At 43.7% G+C, this 20971-nt stretch overlaps 1 protein-coding gene across 3 annotated transcripts in view; it reads left to right on the plus strand.

Annotated features, from left to right (window-relative positions):
- Nucleotides 1–500: 500 nt before the first annotated feature.
- BLVRA (biliverdin reductase A) overlaps nt 501–20971 on the plus strand; it is a 28737-nt gene continuing 8266 nt past the window's right edge. For 2 of the 3 annotated variants that reach the window (XM_068396645.1, XM_068396643.1), the window contains exons 1-6: nt 14353–14441; nt 14551–14678; nt 15300–15419; nt 16045–16142; nt 17527–17634; nt 18347–18518. In XM_068396645.1, the coding sequence (XP_068252746.1) occupies nt 14560–14678; nt 15300–15419; nt 16045–16142; nt 17527–17634; nt 18347–18518 (617 nt within the window). In that variant the 5' untranslated portion in view covers nt 14353–14441; nt 14551–14559. Of the gene's footprint in view, nt 569–14352; nt 14442–14550; nt 14679–15299; nt 15420–16044; nt 16143–17526; nt 17635–18346; nt 18519–20971 lie in introns of those variants that run through there. The other variant, XM_068396644.1, reaches the window with a different exon arrangement.

The raw sequence follows: 20971 nt of genomic DNA on the forward strand, positions 1-20971 counted from the left end.
AATCCTTGTAGGAAGGGAGAGAGTCTTGAGTAAGAGCTTGTGTAACACCTAGCCTGGGTTGTTCTAGTGGCTGCTTTCCTTGTACTGCCTGCTTGGGGGAAGCCAGGCACAGAGCGATTTCTTTTCCACTTGGCACTGCTGAAACTCCCAATTTCCCAAGCGTGGGCTCAGCCTGCAGCGTGAACACCATGGATGCAGCGGGGCCCACACGAGCACTACTGATATACCAGTGTCTGCAAGCCATTGCACGACTGGGTAGTGCCTGGCTGGGGGTGACTGCTGCGTGGGCTGAACCAGGGTGTTGCACAGCTCCCCAGGGATGTGTCAGCCCCTCGCTAGCCATGTGCAGCTTTCTTGGTGCATGTACCAGCCTCTCTGCTGCTGTTGCTACAGCCCGCCCCTATGGTGTCCTTATTGGATTCCCGGCCAAGGGGGTGTTACTGCAATGATAGCAGCGGGGCGAGCGGTGCGTTGATATGCTGGAGCTGCAGAGCGTTGTATAAGAAGGAGCTGCAGGGAGCGGAGGAGAATTAAGCAGGATCACGTTTCTCCTCTGTGAGCTGAAGAGGTTAGTGACTGTTACTTAATCCCTGTTAACTGTAATCAGGATTTGGAAGCACTGCTTTCGTCTTCTGACCCCCCGCCACCCTTCCCAAGATCGCTTGCCAGCAGCGTTTCGCCCTCGTTGTGAAGGAGTGGGGGAGTCCTGCAAGTCACGGTGTCCTAGCTGCTCCAAAGACACCCACCACACTAGAGGGGACAGGCCAGCATTCGAGGAGGGGGGGAACAGAGAGAGAAAAAAAAAGAGAAAAGAGAAAAGCCCTTTGGAAAAATGTCCAAGGTGCAGAGTATTAGCTCGTAAATGAAGTGGAAGGAGCCAAGTAGCATCACTGGATGGCAGGTGGCCAGAGCACTCCATGGTGAGAGTGTGAGAGGTTGTTTAAAGCCTTTCCTACAGAGTGTCTCCTGGGCTTGTTTTCAGGAGTGCTGAGCTTCCTCCAAATCCTGTTAAAATCCGTGTTTACTGCGGGTGTTTGACACCCCCTTCTGAAACAACAGACCCTTAACCTTGCCATGCCTCGGTTTACCCATGTGTAAAGTGGAGATGAGAATATTTTCCTTTTGTAAAGGAATGTGGTGGGGCCATATTCCAGACAGCCTTTGGTGGGAGAAAGGTGATTCTTACGTTCTCAGATGCAGTACAGATTCCATGTGTAAAACACATTGACGCTTTATTAATAATTGCTTTACGCTCTATAGTCAGCTGCCATCAATGTCTAATGATCTTAAAAAAACCCCCCATGCATCAAGACTCAGCCTACACAGAGAGAAAAGACAGGCTCAGCCTTTGTGTAACTCTCCTGGCATTGTGCTGAACTTCTGTGTTGGAGCTTGTTCAAAAAAAACCAAGCTAGTGTTAATTAGGGCAACAGTTTATTGAATTGATTTTATGTGAAATAATTTTTATCAAACTCCTTGCATTAGTTTGCCAAATTAATTTTTCTGGAATGAGGATAGTCGTTCAGCTGTTGGTTCTCTGATTACAGATGCGAACACAGAATGACGCTGTACCAAAAATCAATAACACAGTGTCTGAGCATCTTTCTGTCATTTGTGTCAATAAGTGGGAAAATAAAGACAAATCTGTTTCAATAATGTAAATCCAACTTGAAGCTTAATCTTCCCAAAATAAAGAGCAATAGGTAAACATTTTAAATGATTTTCAGCACGTATAAGAAAGCCTTAGTTAAAGTCTTACTAAAAACTATTGTCACAAGCAATGCATGCAACTTAGTTATTCAATAATTGATAGTAAAATATTAATGATTGATACGATTCTTACTATTGGATCAGGGAACTTTCCGTATAAGGGAGGGCTGATGATTCTGGACTTGTCCTGCTGAGTTTACATGCACTTGGTCAAGAAACTTTTTTGCTAATACCAACCTCACAGTTTCTTTAGACAGTGAATTGAGTTACTGTTTGTGAGCAACTGGAGTTTAAGGCAATGAAGTATCGTTTGTGTTATCCTTAAAGGAATGGCAATGCTTATTTCATATAGCTAAATAGGAGAATCAATCTTCGTAGTTTTCAACTTCTTATTTTTAGTGTCCTCATTATTTTCCAAACTGTTTTGCTAACTGGATGTTTCAACACCCACTCCTCATCCCCCCAAAAAAACCCCAACAACTTCAAGAGACCACCACGTTCAGGTCTGAGAGACTTAGTTTTAAATGTCAAAGGGCCAGACTATTTTTTTTTAAATGAAGAATGTCTGCTGTATCCACAGACTTCAGAAACTGAGCTCAGCAGATGAGAACAGGATGAGAAAAGGATGAATGCATATATGCCCTGTTGTGACTTAGTAGAACAAAAGTTGCTGAGGGCCTGTCCCCCTCCTTCAGAGCTAGCCTTGAACTGTGGGAAGCGTTCTTCCACATGTGAGGCCAAACTGTTGGGTTTACGTCTTGAAACTTTATGAAATAAGTGCAACTGTGATAAAATTATAAATATACGTTGGACCTGTTTCTTCTCTACTAAGCAAAAAGAGCTTTGGCTTTTTGTTTAACTGAACTTAAGCATTCCCTAGACTAATGTTTGCAACCCAGACAGAGCTCTACTGTGCTGATTAGAAAGCATTGTGGTAAACACACCTGACTGGGAAAGATAATGAAATGTGTTTGCTGATCCTGTTATTCCAGATGCGTGCAATCCACCACTTTAACAACATGAGTTCAACAGTTAGCATCAAAGTATCTCCCTTTTTTTTTTTTACGTTCTTTCTTCTCTGTATAGCATTATAAACCAGTTAGAAAGACTTTGTTTAGGGCAACTAGTGTTCATGTTATGTTATAGTATCTATCCTAAATGCTAAATTAAAGGCTGCACTACACTGGCTAATAAAGTGAGCCGTTCTCATGGCTCAAGTAATGTTACTGTGTTTATTAGCTTTCCCTCTTAGTGAAATGTATAGGCAGAAAGGGAACTTTATTGTTTTGTCGTTACCTTTGTTCCATGAATGAGAGGAGAGGAAAGCTGCCGAAAAGAATATGGAATTATTAAATAATACCATAATCCCTAAATAAGAGAAAGAAGTGGTACAGAGTGTGAGGGGAAGAGGTGAGACCGCAGTCATTCTGGTTGAGGTGCCGTGGATGTTTTTTAGCTGTGCTTTATAAGCGTTGTGAACCTTTCTGTTGGTGGGGAGAACAACCCTTAGTCAGTATTTACTGTTTTAGGCAGGCTCCAGCACAGGTTAGCAACAGAAGACCGGTTCGTCTGTTCTTTGGTGATGAATTTAGAGACCGCGGTGGCTTGCTCGTACTTGTCTTTGGAGTAGTTTGCTAATTTTTCTCAGGCATAGCACAACTGTGTGCAGCTGGGAGTGGGATCAGTGTGTTTGTATAGATCTCTCTGTGCTTAGTCTTGGTGACAGATACAAATATGTAGAATCATTTTTGGTTGGAAAGGACCTCGAAGATTATCAAGTCCAACCATTAGCCTAACACTGCCAAGTCCACCACTAAACCACGTCCCTAAGCACGACATCTACACGGCTTTTAAACACCTCCAGGACTGAGATTTTTTTTTTTTGTCCCCATTAAATCAGATTCATAAAATCTGGATGGACAAGACGAATTAACTCCTGGCTTCTGTCATCTTCTAAAGCTATGATTCTCAAGTAGCAAAAATCTGTGAGGAGCTTGCAGGAAAAGATAAAGGTGGATTCTGTACTGGTGACAATTCACTGCTAAGTGATGAGGCTATAAACCAGAGCGGTACACTTCAGAAATACCAGAAAGACAATGTTCCTGTTTTTAAAATATGGGAGGGAAAGTCCTCCTATCCTAGATGCTGTTATCAGCTCCTGAGAAAGCATGAAGCCACTGACAACCCTGGAGATTAAGTTTCTTTTGATTAAATGACTACTAAATGAGGCTTCAGCTCTTCATCTGTTGCCTTTGGGATCTCATACTGCCGTGCTGACAGAGATGGCCTTTTTCATCAAGAGGATCATCACGAGCAGGAAGAACCGATGCGTTTGCCAAGTCACTCTCCATCATATTTGAAAAGTCATGGTAATCAGGCAAAGTCCCCAGTGGCTGGAAAAAGGGAAACATCACACTCATGGCGGGGGTTGGACTAGATGATCTTTAAAGGTCCCTTCCAACCCAAACCATTCATTCTGTCATTCTAACAAAAAGCAGTTCAAACTACATTCCTTTACAGTGTGCTCACTTTTATTATTTTTAATTTCCAGCTCCTACATCACCTTATTTTTGCTTATATGCCTATCTGGAATAAGCTTTCCTAGTCCAGACTGCAGAACTAAAATCTCTGTGGCCAGGAGGAAGAAACATCCAGCCTGAAAGCAATTGTAGTCAGATGGCTTGTGACCTGTAAGCCTGGCTCACAAGCCGCTGTTTGGCCACACCGTTATGCTCTTTGACTCAATTTAATCCTACCCAAAGCCAATGGATTACAGACAGTCGTTGGTTACGTATTCTGAGCTTCTGAGGCTCCGTTGCTGCCTTTATCTATACCAGTCTGACCATGGGAGGGAAGAAGAGAGATTTATTGTCCGATACTATAAAACGGTGACAACTTACAAATATCCATCTTAGTGTTTGTGTCTATGATACTAATGTAGGATGCCTTGTTTTTTTCATTCCTAATGATAAAAAAAGATGATTTGTCTGAAACCCAGCTTGTGGAGAGGCCACAGTCATGCCTGAGATGTGAATGACTTAAATGATAGAAATTAGTCTTACACAGTGAGTTTCTTTCCCAGAACCTCAAAATGCTTTGTTGAGTTACGCTAGCAGAAGGTGAGGAGGAAAGAAGGGATTTAAACAGAGATTTTTAAAAGCTGCAAGGCTGAATAAAGTGATGAGCAGGATTGAGGTTACATTTTAAAATATTTTTAATGTTACCGTTAGTAACATAGCAGTTAAACCCAGGGCAGCTGACCCAGGCTGGCCCACAGGTGTATTCTACACATTAATGTGAGGTTCACTATAAATTGGAAAGCTTGCTGGGGGTGGTGGTGGTTCTTTGCTCTCTTTTCCCCTCTTTATCATTCTCCTTTCTTCTTAAGGGTTGTGATCACTGGAGGGACTTGCCACCACTCTATGGGCTGAGTATAACTTTGTGTCTTTTGTATTAGCATTGGGTTTTGTATTTTATTAAATCTGTTTAAATTTCACCCCACAAGTCTCCCTCCTTCTCCCAATTCTCAGCTGGGGAGGGGTCTTGGGTGATAGAACAACTGGTTGTTGTTTAGCCCTGGGTGAGAGCTAAATGGAGACAAAGCCTATTCACCAATTATAGTTATTTTTACAGACATTTTGGTGGGGGACTGAGTTTTGTAGGTGCTGCCAGCACCTTCACAGGTCCCAAACCAATGAGCTTTAACAGAGTATGTAGAACCTACAGTGCCCCTAATACACTGGCACAATCCATCCTGTGTCCTTCTCCAGCTAATGTTACTCTGTGGACCCAACTATCAAGTTAGGTTACTTTTAGTGAGTTTTGTATTCATTACACATCCACGTGTGAGACAGGAATACCTGCTCTAGGAGTTGCAATATGTATTCATTTTTTTTGACAGGTTTTTAATATTAGTAGTTGTTGGAGTGCCTTGAGCCAAGTAGGATCTTCTGCTTTGCTTGCCATTGGACCCATCCCGATGGCTGGTTTTTAGGTCCTTTTGGAGCACTACATGTGGTGATGGCAGGTCTGTAAAGAGGCAGACACTTCTGAATAGGAACCATTTTGTCAGTCATTTTTTTGCTCGTTTGTCAAGCCTGGGTGTGAGCCTGAGCCTATCAGGCTCTAGGTTGGCACGCTTGAAGGTTCAGGTTTAGGCTTGCTCAGAGCTGACTATACAGGCAAATCAAAACTAGTGGGTAATTTATCCATCTTCTGGGCATATAAAACTACATCTCTACTTGTAGAAATCGCAGGGTTTGATGGGGATAGACCTAGGAACTGGAAGGGGAAATGTGGAGTTTGCTTTTGCAGTGTGTCTGGTCATATACAAAGCATTGTTCTTCCTAAAACTTTGCATGGGACCTAACGTGCAGTTGAAGTGCTGTGGGAAATATGCTTTTACAGCATTCCTGTAAACTTTTTAATTTTTTTTTAAATTAATTTATCAGTATGATTTAAGTAGGATAACAAACGCCCCCTCTAGTGGCTGATATTTTGGTAAAGGTGTTTTTGGTTTCTTGGAGCAGTTTTAACAGGCGAGTAGCACGTCAGGACCCCTTGACTGCTAAATCCCATTGAACTGCAGACTGACTCTTCATGAGAGGGCAGGCTAGTGGCTGGCCTGTACGATTCTTGAGTGTTATGATGCCCAATAACATGAAAAATAGTGAGCTCTAAAGTTAGGAGGGACTTGAGTAACCTCAATTGTTCATCTTCATTCAAGAGCTATTTTTTTTCCTACTCTCAAGCAATTGGTAGATTTCCAAAATTTAATGGGAATGGAGAGCATCTGTTGCATTTTTCAGGTAGACTGATATGTTATGCAAAACTTATCTAATTCCCAGGTTATCTTAATCTAGTTATTAATAAAACTTTCTATCACTCTCAATTTATTTTAGAAGGGTGAAAACATTTTTGCTGGGATAGGGGAAGAGAAAGTCGGATAAAAAAAAAAAATACACTTGTCTGACCAGCTACAATTTATGTATATGTTGTTTGCTCTGAAGAGAGTGTGGGGCAGGCACTGGTGTCACGATTTGCCACCACGCCGATGATGGAGGCAGGGGGTTTCATCAGCCACGGTAAGCAGTATCTTTATGGTGACTGCAGTGTGTAGCAGGAATGCTTTTTTTTTGTTTTGGGGATTCTCAAAATAGGTCAGCCTGTCATGAGGTGACCTTTAGCGGACCGGAAGATAGGTATCATCCATTGGGTTGAGTCCATGGAGATATTAAAAGACCATACTTCTGGCTGGATATGTGTTTTGTTCTTGTGCCTACTAATATTACAGTAAGCAGCAAAAGCTCTTATTTCTTAATGTACTTGAAGGAGTATTCTTGTTAATATCAAGGGGATTACTTGCAATTAAAGCTAAGCACGCATATAATTCCTTGTAGGTTCAGGTTTCAGATGAATTTAACAGCAAGAGAAAGGAAATAAAAGATATGTTTGTGTCATGCATTATATGGTATTGTTTTATATAGATATTTCAATACAAACCTTAGTTATAGCCACCTTTTCTAGCTATCTGATCTGTGTGGGATTTCCTACAGAAAAGGAGAGGTTGTAATACCTCCTTCTTACATTGCACTTACCACCAGTAGGTCTGAGAGTGCTTTACAGAAGAGAGAGATTTCCCCTGCTCTGGAATTAGGAAGACTGACAGGGAAAGTGAGGTGGAGAAGCCTCTTCTCTCTGTAGGTGACACAGCGAAAGCAAAATGAGCAGCATAGGGAGGGAAGGTGATGCACTTCGCCAGGGGAGGTTCAGGTTGGACATCAGGAAGAATTTCTTTTCAGAAAGGGTCATTAGCCATTGGAAGGGGCTGCCCAGGGAGGTGGTGGAGTCACCATCTCTGGATGTGTTTAAGAAAAGACTGGACATGGCACTTAGTGCCCTGGTCTAGTTGCCATGGTGGTGTCAGGGCAACGGTTGGACTCGATGATCCCTGAGGTCTCTTCCAACCTGATTGATTCTGTGATTCTGTGAAATCGTTTGGCACGTCTCAGCTTCCTGCCCTGTCAGCTACACCTCTTGTGGTTAGCTCTGAGTAAGTTTCCCCAAAAATGAGGGTATGGATGAGTAGTCCTCCTTTTTTTTTAATGGAACATGAAAAGCTCTCAATTTTGAAAACTGCAAGAGTCAGCACAAACCAGCAGTGTCTTTGTACGAAATAGGTGCTTAAGCAGAGTCTCAGTAGTTAGTGTTTAGCTGCTTAGTCATGTGGAGACTTTACTCTGGTTATTGCTCTGCAGGGAAGCCAGGGGATACAGTTCGTGGTCCACAGGGACCTGGCAGAGTTCAACACTGATAGCTTTAGTGTTTATGTGGGTGTTAAGAAAAAAAAGTGGTGGAGGGTGTGTTTCATGCCATTTTTTTCTTCGAGTTAGTACCATTTTTAGCTTTACTCATGGTTATTTTCTCCAGCCTGTGTTCAAGCAGTCTGTTACTGTAGCAATAATATTGTTTGATCCCATGGAAAAATACAATCTGTGAATTGCTGACAGCTCCATACCATTGCTCATTCTCCCAAGTGCTCATCTAAAATTGGATTTCATTCCCAAAGTAATTGACAATTGCTTGTTAAAACACTCTTCTTCTACCGCCATGCACAAATTCACTTTCAAGAATTGTTATAGCACATTAAAGCCTGAGAGAAATTTTGGGGACTGTTTGGCTCTCTTTGCTTTAGTCATATACTAATTAGCCACATACAAGCAGCCTTTTGGTTAAAGAATAGCTGTGATGAGGCTGCAGGTATGTGGGATTGTTTATTTACTCACCAGAAGTTTCACAAGACTCTGTAATTCACGCCAGAGTAGTTCCTGGAAACTTAACATTAGAAGTAAGGGGTTTTTGGTTTGTTTTGTTTTTTTAAAGGGTTATTTTTGTAAACTAAAAAGTGAAGCCCTTCATGTCTCCCTCTTTATTTTTTTCAGGTGCCCAAAAATGGGTTTAGTTCTTTCCTGGATAGTTTCAGTGTTAGCAGTGAAGGTATATCCACATGGAGCTTGGCTCTCAGCTGTCACCTATAGAAATCAGTTGTCTCATACAAAGCACTTACAATAGGCAAAGTCCACCTGTATTGTTTCAATTTTGGGGGGAAAAATGATGATTTGTGGACCAGTTTAAATGGTGGACTTTGCCTATTATAAGTGCATTGTATGAGACAACTGATTTCTACAGGTGACAGCTGAGAGCCAGGTTCCATGTGGATATACCTGCCCAGGGCAGAGTTTCAAATAAAGTGAACCAGACCAAGGACTAAGCTTCTCTGCATCTCTGGGACTACATCTCGGAAGTGTTATTTGCCTTGGATTTCCTTCTTCACACTAGCAAGCAAGTCTGAACCACAGAGGGTGACTGCAGACAGAGAAGGGTGACAGGACAAAATGATCTTTCCTACCCATGCATGTACTTCACAGCACTTCTGATTCAGTCCTCCGCAGGGTGGAATATGTCACGTATCAAAAACAGATCTTCAGATTCTTCCAGTACCTCTCATGGTTTTATATTAGTTTTGTGAAATGTTTTTGCTGCAAGTATGGAGTTACAGGCTGTGGAGAGCAACGTCTCTGTGACAGGAGTCAGCACTGCTGCGGACTCTCGATGGAGTTATGTCCTGGTTTCACTGGGATTTGGTTTCAGTGTGTGGCCAGCTGTGGGGATCAGGCCATTAGCAGTTAACCCAGGGCAGCTGCCCCAGGCTGGCCCACAGGTGTGTTCTATAGCATTAACATCAAGTTCACTATAAGAGAGGGCTTATACTCCTTGTCTCTTCTACTCCTTCCTCATTGTGATTCCTGGAGCAACTTCCCAGTTGTTAGGTAAGTATAGTTTTGTCTGTTTTGTGTTGTCATTTATATTGATTTCTTCATTTCATTAAATCTGTTCAACTTCAACCTACAGGTCTCCCTCCTTTTCCCAATTCCCTTCCTCAGCTGGGGAAGGGACATTGAGTGAGAGAAAAACTGCTATTGTTTAGTCCCAGGTGCGGGCTAAATGTAGACAAGTTAGTAGAGTTAAGTTGCAGAAGTATGTTTTAATGGAAGTTTTCCTTTCTGCTTAGGTATTAATGCTGGAGACAGCACATCTGTTACAAGTGCAGTCATTTATTATTAACCATCCACTGTATATAGTAAAGGTGCTGGTTTGGCAGCTGTAACACAGCACCTGGCCGTATCTCAATATAACTATTTCAACCTCAGCTTTGGCAGCCAGCTGGAAAACCAGAATTTAATCAGAAAACCTGCATATAAATGTAAAACGATGCAGGTGTATTGTTCAAGTGGCATTTAAAAGCCAGGAAGAAAAGCCTGCTCTGGCTGTTTCCAAGGTACAGTGGTGCCAGTCAGGATGAGAGACTGTTTTCTGCCAGCAAACCTCTGTGAGAGTTGGTGTCTCAAAGGTGTAACTCGCTCACCAGAGCTTGCATGCCTGCCAAGAAGCTGTGGCCTGGGTTGTGATAGCTGGAGATGGGTGTGAGAGATGGAGAGATGCTGGGGAGGGTTGATACTTAAGGCTGTAACAAATGGCTCTCAAGGAAAATGTATGTGGTTGCTCTACAACTTCTAGGGGCTGCTGTTTTCCTCTGAAATGTGGAGGCTGTGAATGGGCTTGGCAGGTTTTTGAGAAAATTTCTCTGTCACTGTCATTTTATGTTCAATTAATGTTTTTAAAGAGAAGTACAAAGGCCAGTGTTGGGAGTTGGCTCCTTGACTGTCTGCCTTGCAGAAGGGCTTTGCTTTTATCTCGAGGCTGCAGCAAAGGCGGAGCAAACACACAAACTCCTGCTCCAGCACGCTAGCATTCAAACAGTTATTTTCTTTGCCTTCATTTCTGTTTTTCCTTTTTCTTCAAGTTCTGCCTTTAGTTAGGATTAGTGAGGCCTGTGTTGGGTCTGCTTCCCGAAGATACTTCAGCACATACAGAGGTTAAAGTGCTGTAAGTGGTTTCCTACAGAACAAAGGATGTTTATGCCTTTGAATGAGCTGTTAACTGGAGTATTTGTGCAGTTCTTCCCTTCTGAAAAACAACACTAACAACAGCCACACTGTTCAGCTTCTGCTTTCTCTGCTCCAGGCAGATGCATCTTGCTGTGCGCAGACAATATGAGAGTAAAATGTGGTGGCACAGCCTATAAAATGTACCAGCACCCTTAGTACAGCATCTGCCAGGGCTCTGGGTATTTGAAATCAGGGATGTAGGGATGGAAGGGACCTCAAGGTTTCAACTTGTTGATTTTACAGTGTCTGCTGTTGTCGGTCTGGTGTTCCCCTAAAAACTTCTGCTGAGGAAGATGCTGCAGCCCCCATCTCAGAGCTTTGCTGCTGTACCAGAGAAAATATTCTCAGCAGGGTAGAGGTCCGCTAGTGAGAATATATATATGTGCAAGGTGGATCCCTCCAGCAGCTGGGCTCAGACACTCTGCCTGCTCAGTAGCTGCCCCTGGATCCCAGTCTCCCCAGTTCCTGGCCCCTGGCCCTCTTTTAGGAGCAGTGAGAGGTGGCTGCCCAGGTCAGTGGGGATTGTATTGTGTATTTATAAGTGGCAGGAAGGAAATGACAACATATGTCATCACTCAGGCTTGGTAGAGTTATAGATTTAATGTAAGCAAAGCTCTCACAGGTATAAAAGGGAGTGTTGGAGAGAGTGAAAATTGCTGAGGAATTACTGTGGGAATGAAATGGTTCAACTGTTGAGTATGCAAAAGTGAACTAACCTTGACTGCAGCATTTTCAGATTAAATACTCATCTGTGGTTTCTGCTACTGTTATGTGTGGCAGTAAAGTGGAAGTCACTTGAAGTAGCACACTTAAAAAGATGAGGCTGGGAGTACTTCAGGAAAGCCTTCCACATCGGTGTTATGCTATTGCAGGTGACATTAATTGCAAAATATTTTGATTTCTGATGTGAGTCATTCATACTTATTCGAATGAGACTTTGAAAACCGCAGGGAGAATGCACGAGGCTTACTGAAATTATATATCAGGAGAGAAGGTACCCATTCTCATCCTGTGATGTCTAGATATGCCATGAAAAATTTTCTTGAAGGGGAGATAATTCTTAAGTTCTGCCTTTTATCTTGCCTCTGCGCTGGCTTTGCATGACCTTAGCAGTGTTGCACAAAACAGAGGTAATCCTGGCTTCCCTAAAGCTTACCTCTGTGAGCATTGGGGGCTTGAAATGTAGGGGCTGAAGTCCTGCTGTGACTGCACCAAGGAGGAACACGTTTGCTGTGTGACCGATCCCTTCAGACATACTCCGTTGCCTGTTTTGCTGCTGAATATTTCTGGTTTACTGCTAAATTTTGCAACAATACTTGGGATGACAGGACAGTGTTATACCTGTGTAGGATAAATGATCCTCCTCAGCTAGATGCCTTCTTGGGTCTGCCTCTGTGGAGGGAGAGGAGCCCGCCTCACGCAGGGCTCATCCTCTCTCCGTAAGAGGAGCCACTTATGTTGGCTGTCATTGGGAAAGAGCTCCTGTACCAGTCCGCAGCTTCCATGCCCCTCGTCCCAGTTCAGAGGGGACCCTTTGTGGGGCTGGCAGAGCTGCCAGCGACCAGGCGAAGGTGGTGGCTGCTGGGCGATGGGAGGCACTCTTCAATCACAAGCCATGAGCATGAAGTACATACCTTTCTAATCTTCTCACCAGCCCCTTTGCTTTCAGGTAGCCACTTAGGAAAAGGTGGAGAAAAATGCTTTTGGATGCTGGCTGATATACTGTTACATCACTTACTGTACAGTTTTTCAGTACGACAGGAGCCAAAGTTCAGCAGCTTTAAAAACACCTCTGAAATCTTTTTGTTGAAGCTTTAACTGAGGTCACCTATCTTCAGAAAAAGGCATGGAAGGCAGGCACAGCAGTTTACGGTTTGGGCTTCCTCTTTCATCATTGTTGTACTTGGAAATAACTGTAGCTGTTATCCTACTGTAAAGGTTTGAAATAAGGAGTAAATTTTCATATATTCATCTGGACCCTCAGGTGAGTATTCTCTATTCTGTGCTTACCTGGTTTGTGACAGTTCCAAAACCACCTAATTTACTTTTCTCCCTGAGCAGCTCCAGGATTTGTTCTGTGAGTGTAATAAAAAGCAGCAGCAGGGATGCAGATGTAGCAGTTTTTCTCTTGGCTACATGCATAAGCAAAGGTTCTGTGATGTACATTAGTAGCTGTCTCTTTCTGTGTGGGTACCGTATTAGCTTGCAGACCTTGACCTGGACCAAATGGCTGGTTGCTATGGCAGCAGGTTGCATAGTAACAGTTTTTGTTCCTAGGCTGAAATCATCTTGCTTCTCGTAAATGTGACTTTCCAGGAGGTCAGAAGTTGTTCATCAAATGAAACCAGGGAAGTTTTTTCAAAGGAGAGGCAAAAATGTTGATGTTCTGCAACCTGAGCATCTGCTGAGAGATGTTCTTTGTTCGTGGCAGTGCAAGAAGGTGGTCAGCTCCCCACCTTCTCCACTTCGTTGAAGCGGAGGTCGGCAGCTCACCAGAAAAACAAGCAGTTCTTGGAAGCAAGATGACTGTAGGAGCTTCAGGGGAGCTTGTCTGCTGTGCAACTCCCAGTCCTGCTAAAGGCAGCAGGCAAATATTAACAGCTTAACGCTCCAGTAACCTTGAAAATTTCTGAACTTAAAGTGCCTGATCAGCTGCTCTCCAGCTGGACTGCTTCTCAGCCTCTGCTGACCTGGTCCTGATTCACACCGGAGCCCTTTATGAATCTAAGTTTTAAAGAATTACAACCCTACACTTCAGAAGAGGTTTTTGGCTTTTTGATGGCTCTGCTTGACAAGGTCCTATGGAAGACTCCTGATGAGAGGACGTAGAGGGGCTGGAGCCACACTCTTTTGGGAGATGGGCAGTGAAATGGCAAAAGGCAAAGCAGGAAACTCTGAGTAGATACTAGGAAGAAGTTCTTGCTGTGAGGGTGCTCAAATGCTGCAGCAGGGGCCCTGGGAGGTTGCCCTGGGGCTGACTTGGCTCGGTTTCTAGCAGCTTTTCCTGTAAATCGTTAAATTACTTTATAAAGTGTCGCTGGTCCTTGGGGTTGGGGAACAGTGCAGGTTTGAAAGGTTACACCAGTCGCCCAGTGCTCCCGCAAATCCACGGCAAATCATAAAACCAAGAGCAGAATTTATTCCTGGTGGCCCAGCGAGTGCAACACCTGGCTTGTCCTCTGTATGATGCAGTTGTGGCAGGGGTGTGCTTTGGGGAGAGATAAATCTTGAGGACATACCTGCTTGTTGTTAGAGAGATGGCAGAGCTTTCTTCGTGCATGGCAATATCAAGCAAGCATCTTGACCAGATGGTTGGTTGCATCTTGACATTGTGGGACGTGCCAGCGGTTACACGGGGGAAGAAAAGATGCTCTTTGCTTCCTGCCCCGAAGTATCTGGCTATGCTGCCGGGTGCTGTGAGTGATGCTCAGGAAGTCAGCAGGGGTTATATAAAGCTCTGCTGGGTTTGCGGAACCTTTTGGCTCCTTTCCAGCGTGGAAGCAGTGGTATAAATAGAAGAATGTCTCATCTTTGAAGTCTGCCTTCTATTCACGGAAAGGAAGGACTTTGTGCCGGAGCTGTGATATAATAGCTGTTAAATACACGTCTCAAGACCAGTCCTGTGACAGGCTGAACCGTTGACCACATCTCAATGGGATGCGAGCGAGCTCAGTGGCATATAGCATCACATCTCTGTTAGCTGGTTGTTGACATCTCAATAAGGTTTGGCTGTAGGAAAGCAGAGTTCAAGAGTAATCCATCCTCCCAGCTGCTCCTCTCCTCGCTAAAAGAAAAAAATGTTTCTTTTTCTTTTTTTTCTTCCTTTGGTCAGATTATCAAAATGTTTGGGACCGTGGTGGTTGGAGTTGGAATTGCTGGCTTAGCACGGATGCGAGACTTGATGAATCCGCTGCCTTCTAGCCCTTCTGAGCACCTGAAACTCCTTGGATTTGTATCCAGGTTAGAAATTTCATCTTAGCGTGTTTAATGTGGATATTGTAATGCTTCTTTCTTCCAGTGCTCATGCCTTTCTATGTGGAGGACTATTATTTGAGGGGGGCAGGGGATGACTATCCAAAGTTGTATATTTCTCTTATAATTAAGGCTGTCTGAAAAGGGAAAGTTTATGCAAATATGCCTGTCATTCTGAGTGGCAGTTAGGAAATGAGTACAGAAAGCTTTGCAAGGAGGAACAGATAGGTTACCTTAGGGAGATACTTTAGTCATTTCTGCAAGGTAAGAGCTGAGAGATGTTCTCGCTGCAGGATCTGTGTGATAAAAAGAAATGCAATTCTGTCTGACTGAAATTTCCTCTATGTTTAGGATGGTAGAGACAATAATTACACTAACGAGCTAATGTCTTCATGACCTTTGTAGAAATGTTTAAAAACATAAGAAGTTTTACAGAGTTTTTAAAAATTTCTTTTACAAAAATATGTTTTAAAGCCCCTAATACTGCAACATCTTCATAAAATTCTATTGCTAGCCTTGAACAACACTAAAGAGAGGGTTTCCCGCAAAGACTGTCTGCATGTGTGCTGTGATGGTTATGCTCTGGTTGTATTTATGCTAAATACACAGGAGAAGTCTTGGCAATATTAACGAGGCCAAGCAGATTAGCCTGGAAGATGCTCTAAGAAGCAAAGAGATACACGCAGCCTTCATCAGCACGGAGAATAGAAGCCATGAAGAAACCATCAGGTATTTTGAGGGTTTTGGGGGTTTTTTCCCCTTTTCCCACCCTTTCCCCTGTAATTTAGAAGCACAGAGGAGCTGTGTAAAGCTGCTGCAGGAGAGGATGTGGACACTGGAGGAGAGAGTGCCAGACTAGAAGCCTGAAGTGAATGATAGCGAGTTCCCTAGAGCACCCAGTAAGCCCTGGCAGCGGGGAGGATTTAGAATGCATTCATTTCCCAAGTAATTCCAATTGCACACCTCTAGGCCTGCGTTTGATGGAGAGGCAGGTTAAAAAAGGATTCAAAGCCTTTCCTCACAGATTAGATAGAGGAAGGGCACTCCAGTGCCCCCCTCCAGCCACTCAAGTGTCTGGAAGTTAGAAATTGCAGTGCTTAATGCTGTGGCATTTTGGTGACTTGCTGTAGGCGAGTGAGGGAATTCTGTGGAGAAAGGAGAATTAAACTCTAGCTCTCCTGATGTTTGATGTAGCCACCACACCATCCTTGCTAGGAAAGTTGCCATTTATTTCTGTAACAACTTTCTATAATTTCTAACTCCTTGTTGTGCATTTCTCCATATGGGGCTGACTGTGGGAGAGAGATGATTATGATGATATACTTTTTAAAGACTGATCTTGTATCCCTTTCAGAATGTTTTTAGAAGCTGGAAAACATGTCCTTGTGGAGTACCCCATGGCTTTGTCTGCTAAGGCAGCCCGTGAGCTCTGGGAGATGGCTGAGCAGAAAGGTAATGCATTTGTTTTCAAGGGTGCAAACAGTATTACCTACTGGGTACCATCAAAGGCATCAAACTGGAAGGCAGGGCTCCAGTCTGCTATTGATCATGATGTCCAAGAGAGTAAGCCTGTCTGAGATGTGTCAATCTAGGGTTTAAGACGTGTGCCAATGAGGAGATAAACACACAAAAGTCAATGCTACGAGTAAGGTATGTTTGCCCTCACAAAAGCACTGGTGTCTGCTTGTGACATGAAGAATACTGTTAGAGAAGGAAACTTCTGTCATAGTGACAGTAAAGCACTTAATGTGTGTAGCCATTGGACTGCTTGTCCTCTCTCTCCCTGAAAATAGAACTGGAAGCAGTTCCCCTACCTTCTGGCATTTGTGGTGTGTTGGTCACACGCAGCCACTCATGTTATTGTGGGCCAGCAAGGCATCCCTGTCTGAAAGACAGCTTGTCTCTGTGCAAAATCTCTTTATTTCTGGAAACTAATGATCCCACCCCTGTGGTGCCAAGGGTCAGGAGCTGGCAGTTCAGCTGGGGCCAGTGGGGATGTATGGGGCTGCGAGGAAGAGAACAGCGCTGGGCAGGAGCGGAGTGCGAACCATTCGGACAAGCTGCACTATTTATACCACTGCTGCTTAAAAATTCCCTTTGTGACTTCTGTCCTCAAACACCGGAGGTGTAGGATTTCTGCTTTGCTGTTTCCCTGTACCGACACCACTCACTGCCTTGTTGCTCGCCAAGTGGCTTCCCATTGAGCAGAATTTATGCCTCTTCTCTCGAAGCAGCAGCAGTTACTGTCAGCAGCCTAAATTGACTCTCCTGGAAACCTTCCAGAAAAACACATTTTGAATGAGGGCCACATTCAACATGTATCAGAGAGTCTCTATTCCAATTAATTGCAGTGGAGGGAGGTACTCCTTAACGTATTGTTACAATCTGGGTCTGAGTATTACGCTATTTTTCCTCCCTCATTTTTCTTTCCTGCTACCCTGGGAGGCAAAATGCAGAACAAGGAAATGTGAGGGGAAAGAGGCCAAGAATTAATCCATCTTTTACTTGGAAGACTAATGTTTCAGCCTAAGTTGGGTATTGGGTTTCATTACAGAGTTTCTGTTAAACAGTGGCTACTGTTGCTGTAGTCTCTATATTTGCTGTCTCCTGAAAATCCTTAACCCAGATTGATGCCTCAGCGCAGGGCCCATGTTTGGTTTTTTCCTGACATCATTTTGCCAGCCACGTGTGAGGGTGTTTCTAAGTGAGTTCCCACTGGTGGCTGGTGAAGCCTTTACTGCCTAGATGTGCCTTTGATTCACACAGAAAGCTCTTATTTAATCTGTCCTGATTTTTGGTGGTGTGTTTTGTTTGTTTTTTTTTTTTTAAATGACAGATAAAGTCCTGCATGTGGAGCACATTGAACTTCTGACTGAAGAGTACAAGCAGCTGAAAAAAGAGGTGGCTGGGAAAGACCTGGTGAAGGGAACATTGCATTTCACAGGTCAGTAGCTGTGAGGAAATTGAAGCCCATCTGGATTTGTCTGCCTGCTCCACAGGGATGCCAGTTCTTCCAGGCTTCGTTCAGTCCTTTTAGATGAGAGTCTATCTATAAACTGACTAGAGACACAGGTATCAGTTCTGGATATTTCCATGAAATTACAGAACTGTCTGGAAAACACCTTTGCCTTAACAGTTGTCTTCTACAGGCTGTTGCTTTGCTAATCTCGTGAAGAATGCAAGCTTGTGCCTTCTTGTGTGGGGGAGAGAGCACTTCTTCATCCCTTCTGTACTTTGGTGGTAGTGACCAATTTCTTCTTCATATTGGTCTAAGAGAGGAAGATGAGCTCTGGGGAAGTGTCCCAATTCCTAATGGGGACCTTTAGTCTTCCATACTGGTGTTTGGCCCCAGAAGAGCGGGGAGAGATTTTCGAGCCATTGTTTTCTCCCTACTTTATTCCCTTGTGGAATTCACACCCCCCCTCCTGTCCTCAAAATGTCTTGAAGGGTTTGTTGTGTATGTACTTTCTGCAGCTTTCTCTGTCATAGCTCACCAACTGATCCATTTCAAGGCTGACCATGTTTGTTGACTTTCCTCTCAGTCCATCCAGCCCTGGTCTCTAAGCCTGCAGCACTGCAGTTTCTTCAGCCTTTCCTGTGCAGAGGATGTTATTCTCTTTCCAGTTTCTCAAGACTTTCTGTTGCCGTTGCACCAGGTAGCGTCCTTGATGAAAACAGAACAGGATTCCCAGCTTTCAGTGGAATTGCCCGACTGACTTGGCTGATTGACCTCTTTGGAGACCTCACTGTTACCTCTGCCACCAGAGTAAAACAGAAGGATAAGAATTATTCCAGAATGACTGTTCACTTTCAGACAGCAAAAGAGAAGTGAGTAATGGCTGTGGCAGCAGGTGAGCCAGGCTGCTTGGGTGTCGTTTGCAGGAGGTCCTCATCCTCTCTCCCTTTTGTGGAAACAGAATGGGTGCCAATGTGCAAAATTTGCTCTTGACTAATGCCTACTCCACAGTCCTGAAGTTTCCTTGTTTTTTCCGGAGTAGGACATCAGTCTGTCTCCCAGTTCTTGTCTTTTTGCTTTTGTTGCATGAGCATGTCAGACTGGGTGAGACTCCAGCAACCAGGATTACCTGTAAGTTTTTCCAATCATTGCACTAAGACTTTCTTGCAGAAGACTCTTTTGATGATGCACTTTATAATGAGTTTGATCTCCCTTTTATTATATGATAACAACAGCCTTGCTATCAAATAGTGTTTCATACTGTGGATTGAGTACTCAACTTGGCCCACAGTCTGGTGGTGTATTTTGCTGGAAACTCTCCAATTTGGTCATTCTGGGCCATCCACATGGAGGTCATGTCCTTTCAGATGGGTTGAAGTTACTTATGAGGACAGTTCACTGCATGCTATAGATGCAACGTGAGGATTGTCTGACATGAAAAGGTATAGAGAAGTTACCCAAGCGCTCTATATTTCCTAGGAGGTCGGAATGCAGATGGAACAATTTGTTCCTTCCTCTTCACTCCTGTTTTTCCATATTGTGCACACTGCCTTTGTGCCAGATGACCCCCTCATAGGCATATGACAAGAGGCAGATGAGAAGACTAGGGAGAGCAAGGGAAAATTAGACTCCATGGGAAGAGATTCTGGCCTATCTTTGTGTCTTAAGATATTACCATTTTTTTGTTGCACATATACTGCTAGAACACTTAAAAAAACCCCAAAAAACCAAAAAACAACAAAAAAAACCAAACCCCAACAACAACACAAAAGAAAAAAAACAAACATGAATACTTACCTCTTTAAGAGTTTTAGATAAGTATTGAGTTCAAAAAGTAATAACCTGAAGGACTAGCTATTTGGGGAGTGAATAATCAGGGCTCGTTTGAACCGTTAGTTTCACCATGGGTCTCGTTAAGCATTTTATTAGACAGTCCTACAAACCCCGCTGCGGTTTATCGTGGGATTAGCATCTTGTCTTAGCAGTCTCCCTCACTTTAAATAAAACATCATTTCCAATTCCTTTTAAAATGCAGTTGTGAGAGGGCAGATCTCTGTGTACAGGCTCTGTTTACCCTCTTAGCAGTTTGCTAGTAACACGAGTAGCTGTGAGGATCTGTATAGAGTGAGGTTCTGAACTAATTCCAGCAGGTGGAACTAGCGGGTGGCTCAAACATCTCCCTGTCTCCTGGGTAGTTTTTAGCTGCTGTGGATGATATTTGCTAGACACGGAACCGTTTCTGGGTTACTGCTTTCTCCTGCTCTACACCACTAACCGACACCTGCTTTTCTTAGCCCACTGCTAACTCTTTGTGTGGGTCAGTAAGTGTTTTGTCACCATGAGTGTTTTAATGACCTTGGGGACAGCCTGCGTGATGCCTCTGGGGTAATTTACGCCGACTGGAAAGTCACATAGCGTTCCTGTCTTCTGGTCGGTGGCGGGGCCACGCTTCCTGCTGACCTTCCCCTGTTGACGTCAGTGGAGTTACAGCAGTAGAGCATTTGGCCCACTCTCCATCAGTGAAGTTATGGCTCAGCAGTTGTGATGGTGGTGTTACGGCTCTGATTTACCCAATCTTTATTTTGCTGAAGGATGGGAAGGGTCTGCACCTTTCCTGAGAGCTAGCTCATCCTTTTTCAAACGACATGAATACAATAACCTTGAGAAATCAGGTTGATTCAACCTATTTTCTGCCTTGGAAAATACAGCAGGTGCAGAATGCAGCAGCCTGTGCCCTGCTTGTTAAGCAGGGATTTGTGCAAAGGCTATAGCCTGTCTCTGATGCACAGACTACTGGCTGCTCGTCTGTCTCCGGGTGGATTTTGGAGGTGTGTGTTAGCGCTGATGCCCAGCTATCGCAGAGATGACCTCTGCCTCTGCTCTGTTTCCAAGACATTTGAGCTCACAGCCTCTCTTGATGAAACACTGAGCAGTCCAGGAACAGCCAAACCTCTGCTGACAGCACGGCTGCTTTGGGACTGCAGTTCCTGTCCCAGGATCACAGAGCTTGGATTCAGTAAAGGTCAAAAATGAATTTTTAGTGTGAGCTGGAAAGACAATGATTTGGGCAACGTCTCTTTTGATGTTAACTAGGGGTAGGGTCTAATTCTCATCCAAGGCAAGGTAGCCAGCCCTTTTTGATTGCATGGTAAATAAAAAGTATTGACATTTTCAAAGCGTGAAAAGGAAGATGTTAAAAGAAATTGAAGACAGTTTCTGAACACGTATTCTGGCAGTTAATGTTTGAAATTGTTTGTATTGAGATCTAAGCTTACAAAGTCTAATAAAAAAGCTTCAGATTGAACATCCATAAAAAAATCAGGTA

Source organism: Nyctibius grandis, chromosome 3, assembly GCF_013368605.1.
Source record: "Nyctibius grandis isolate bNycGra1 chromosome 3, bNycGra1.pri, whole genome shotgun sequence".
Lineage (NCBI taxonomy): Eukaryota > Metazoa > Chordata > Aves > Nyctibiiformes > Nyctibiidae > Nyctibius > Nyctibius grandis.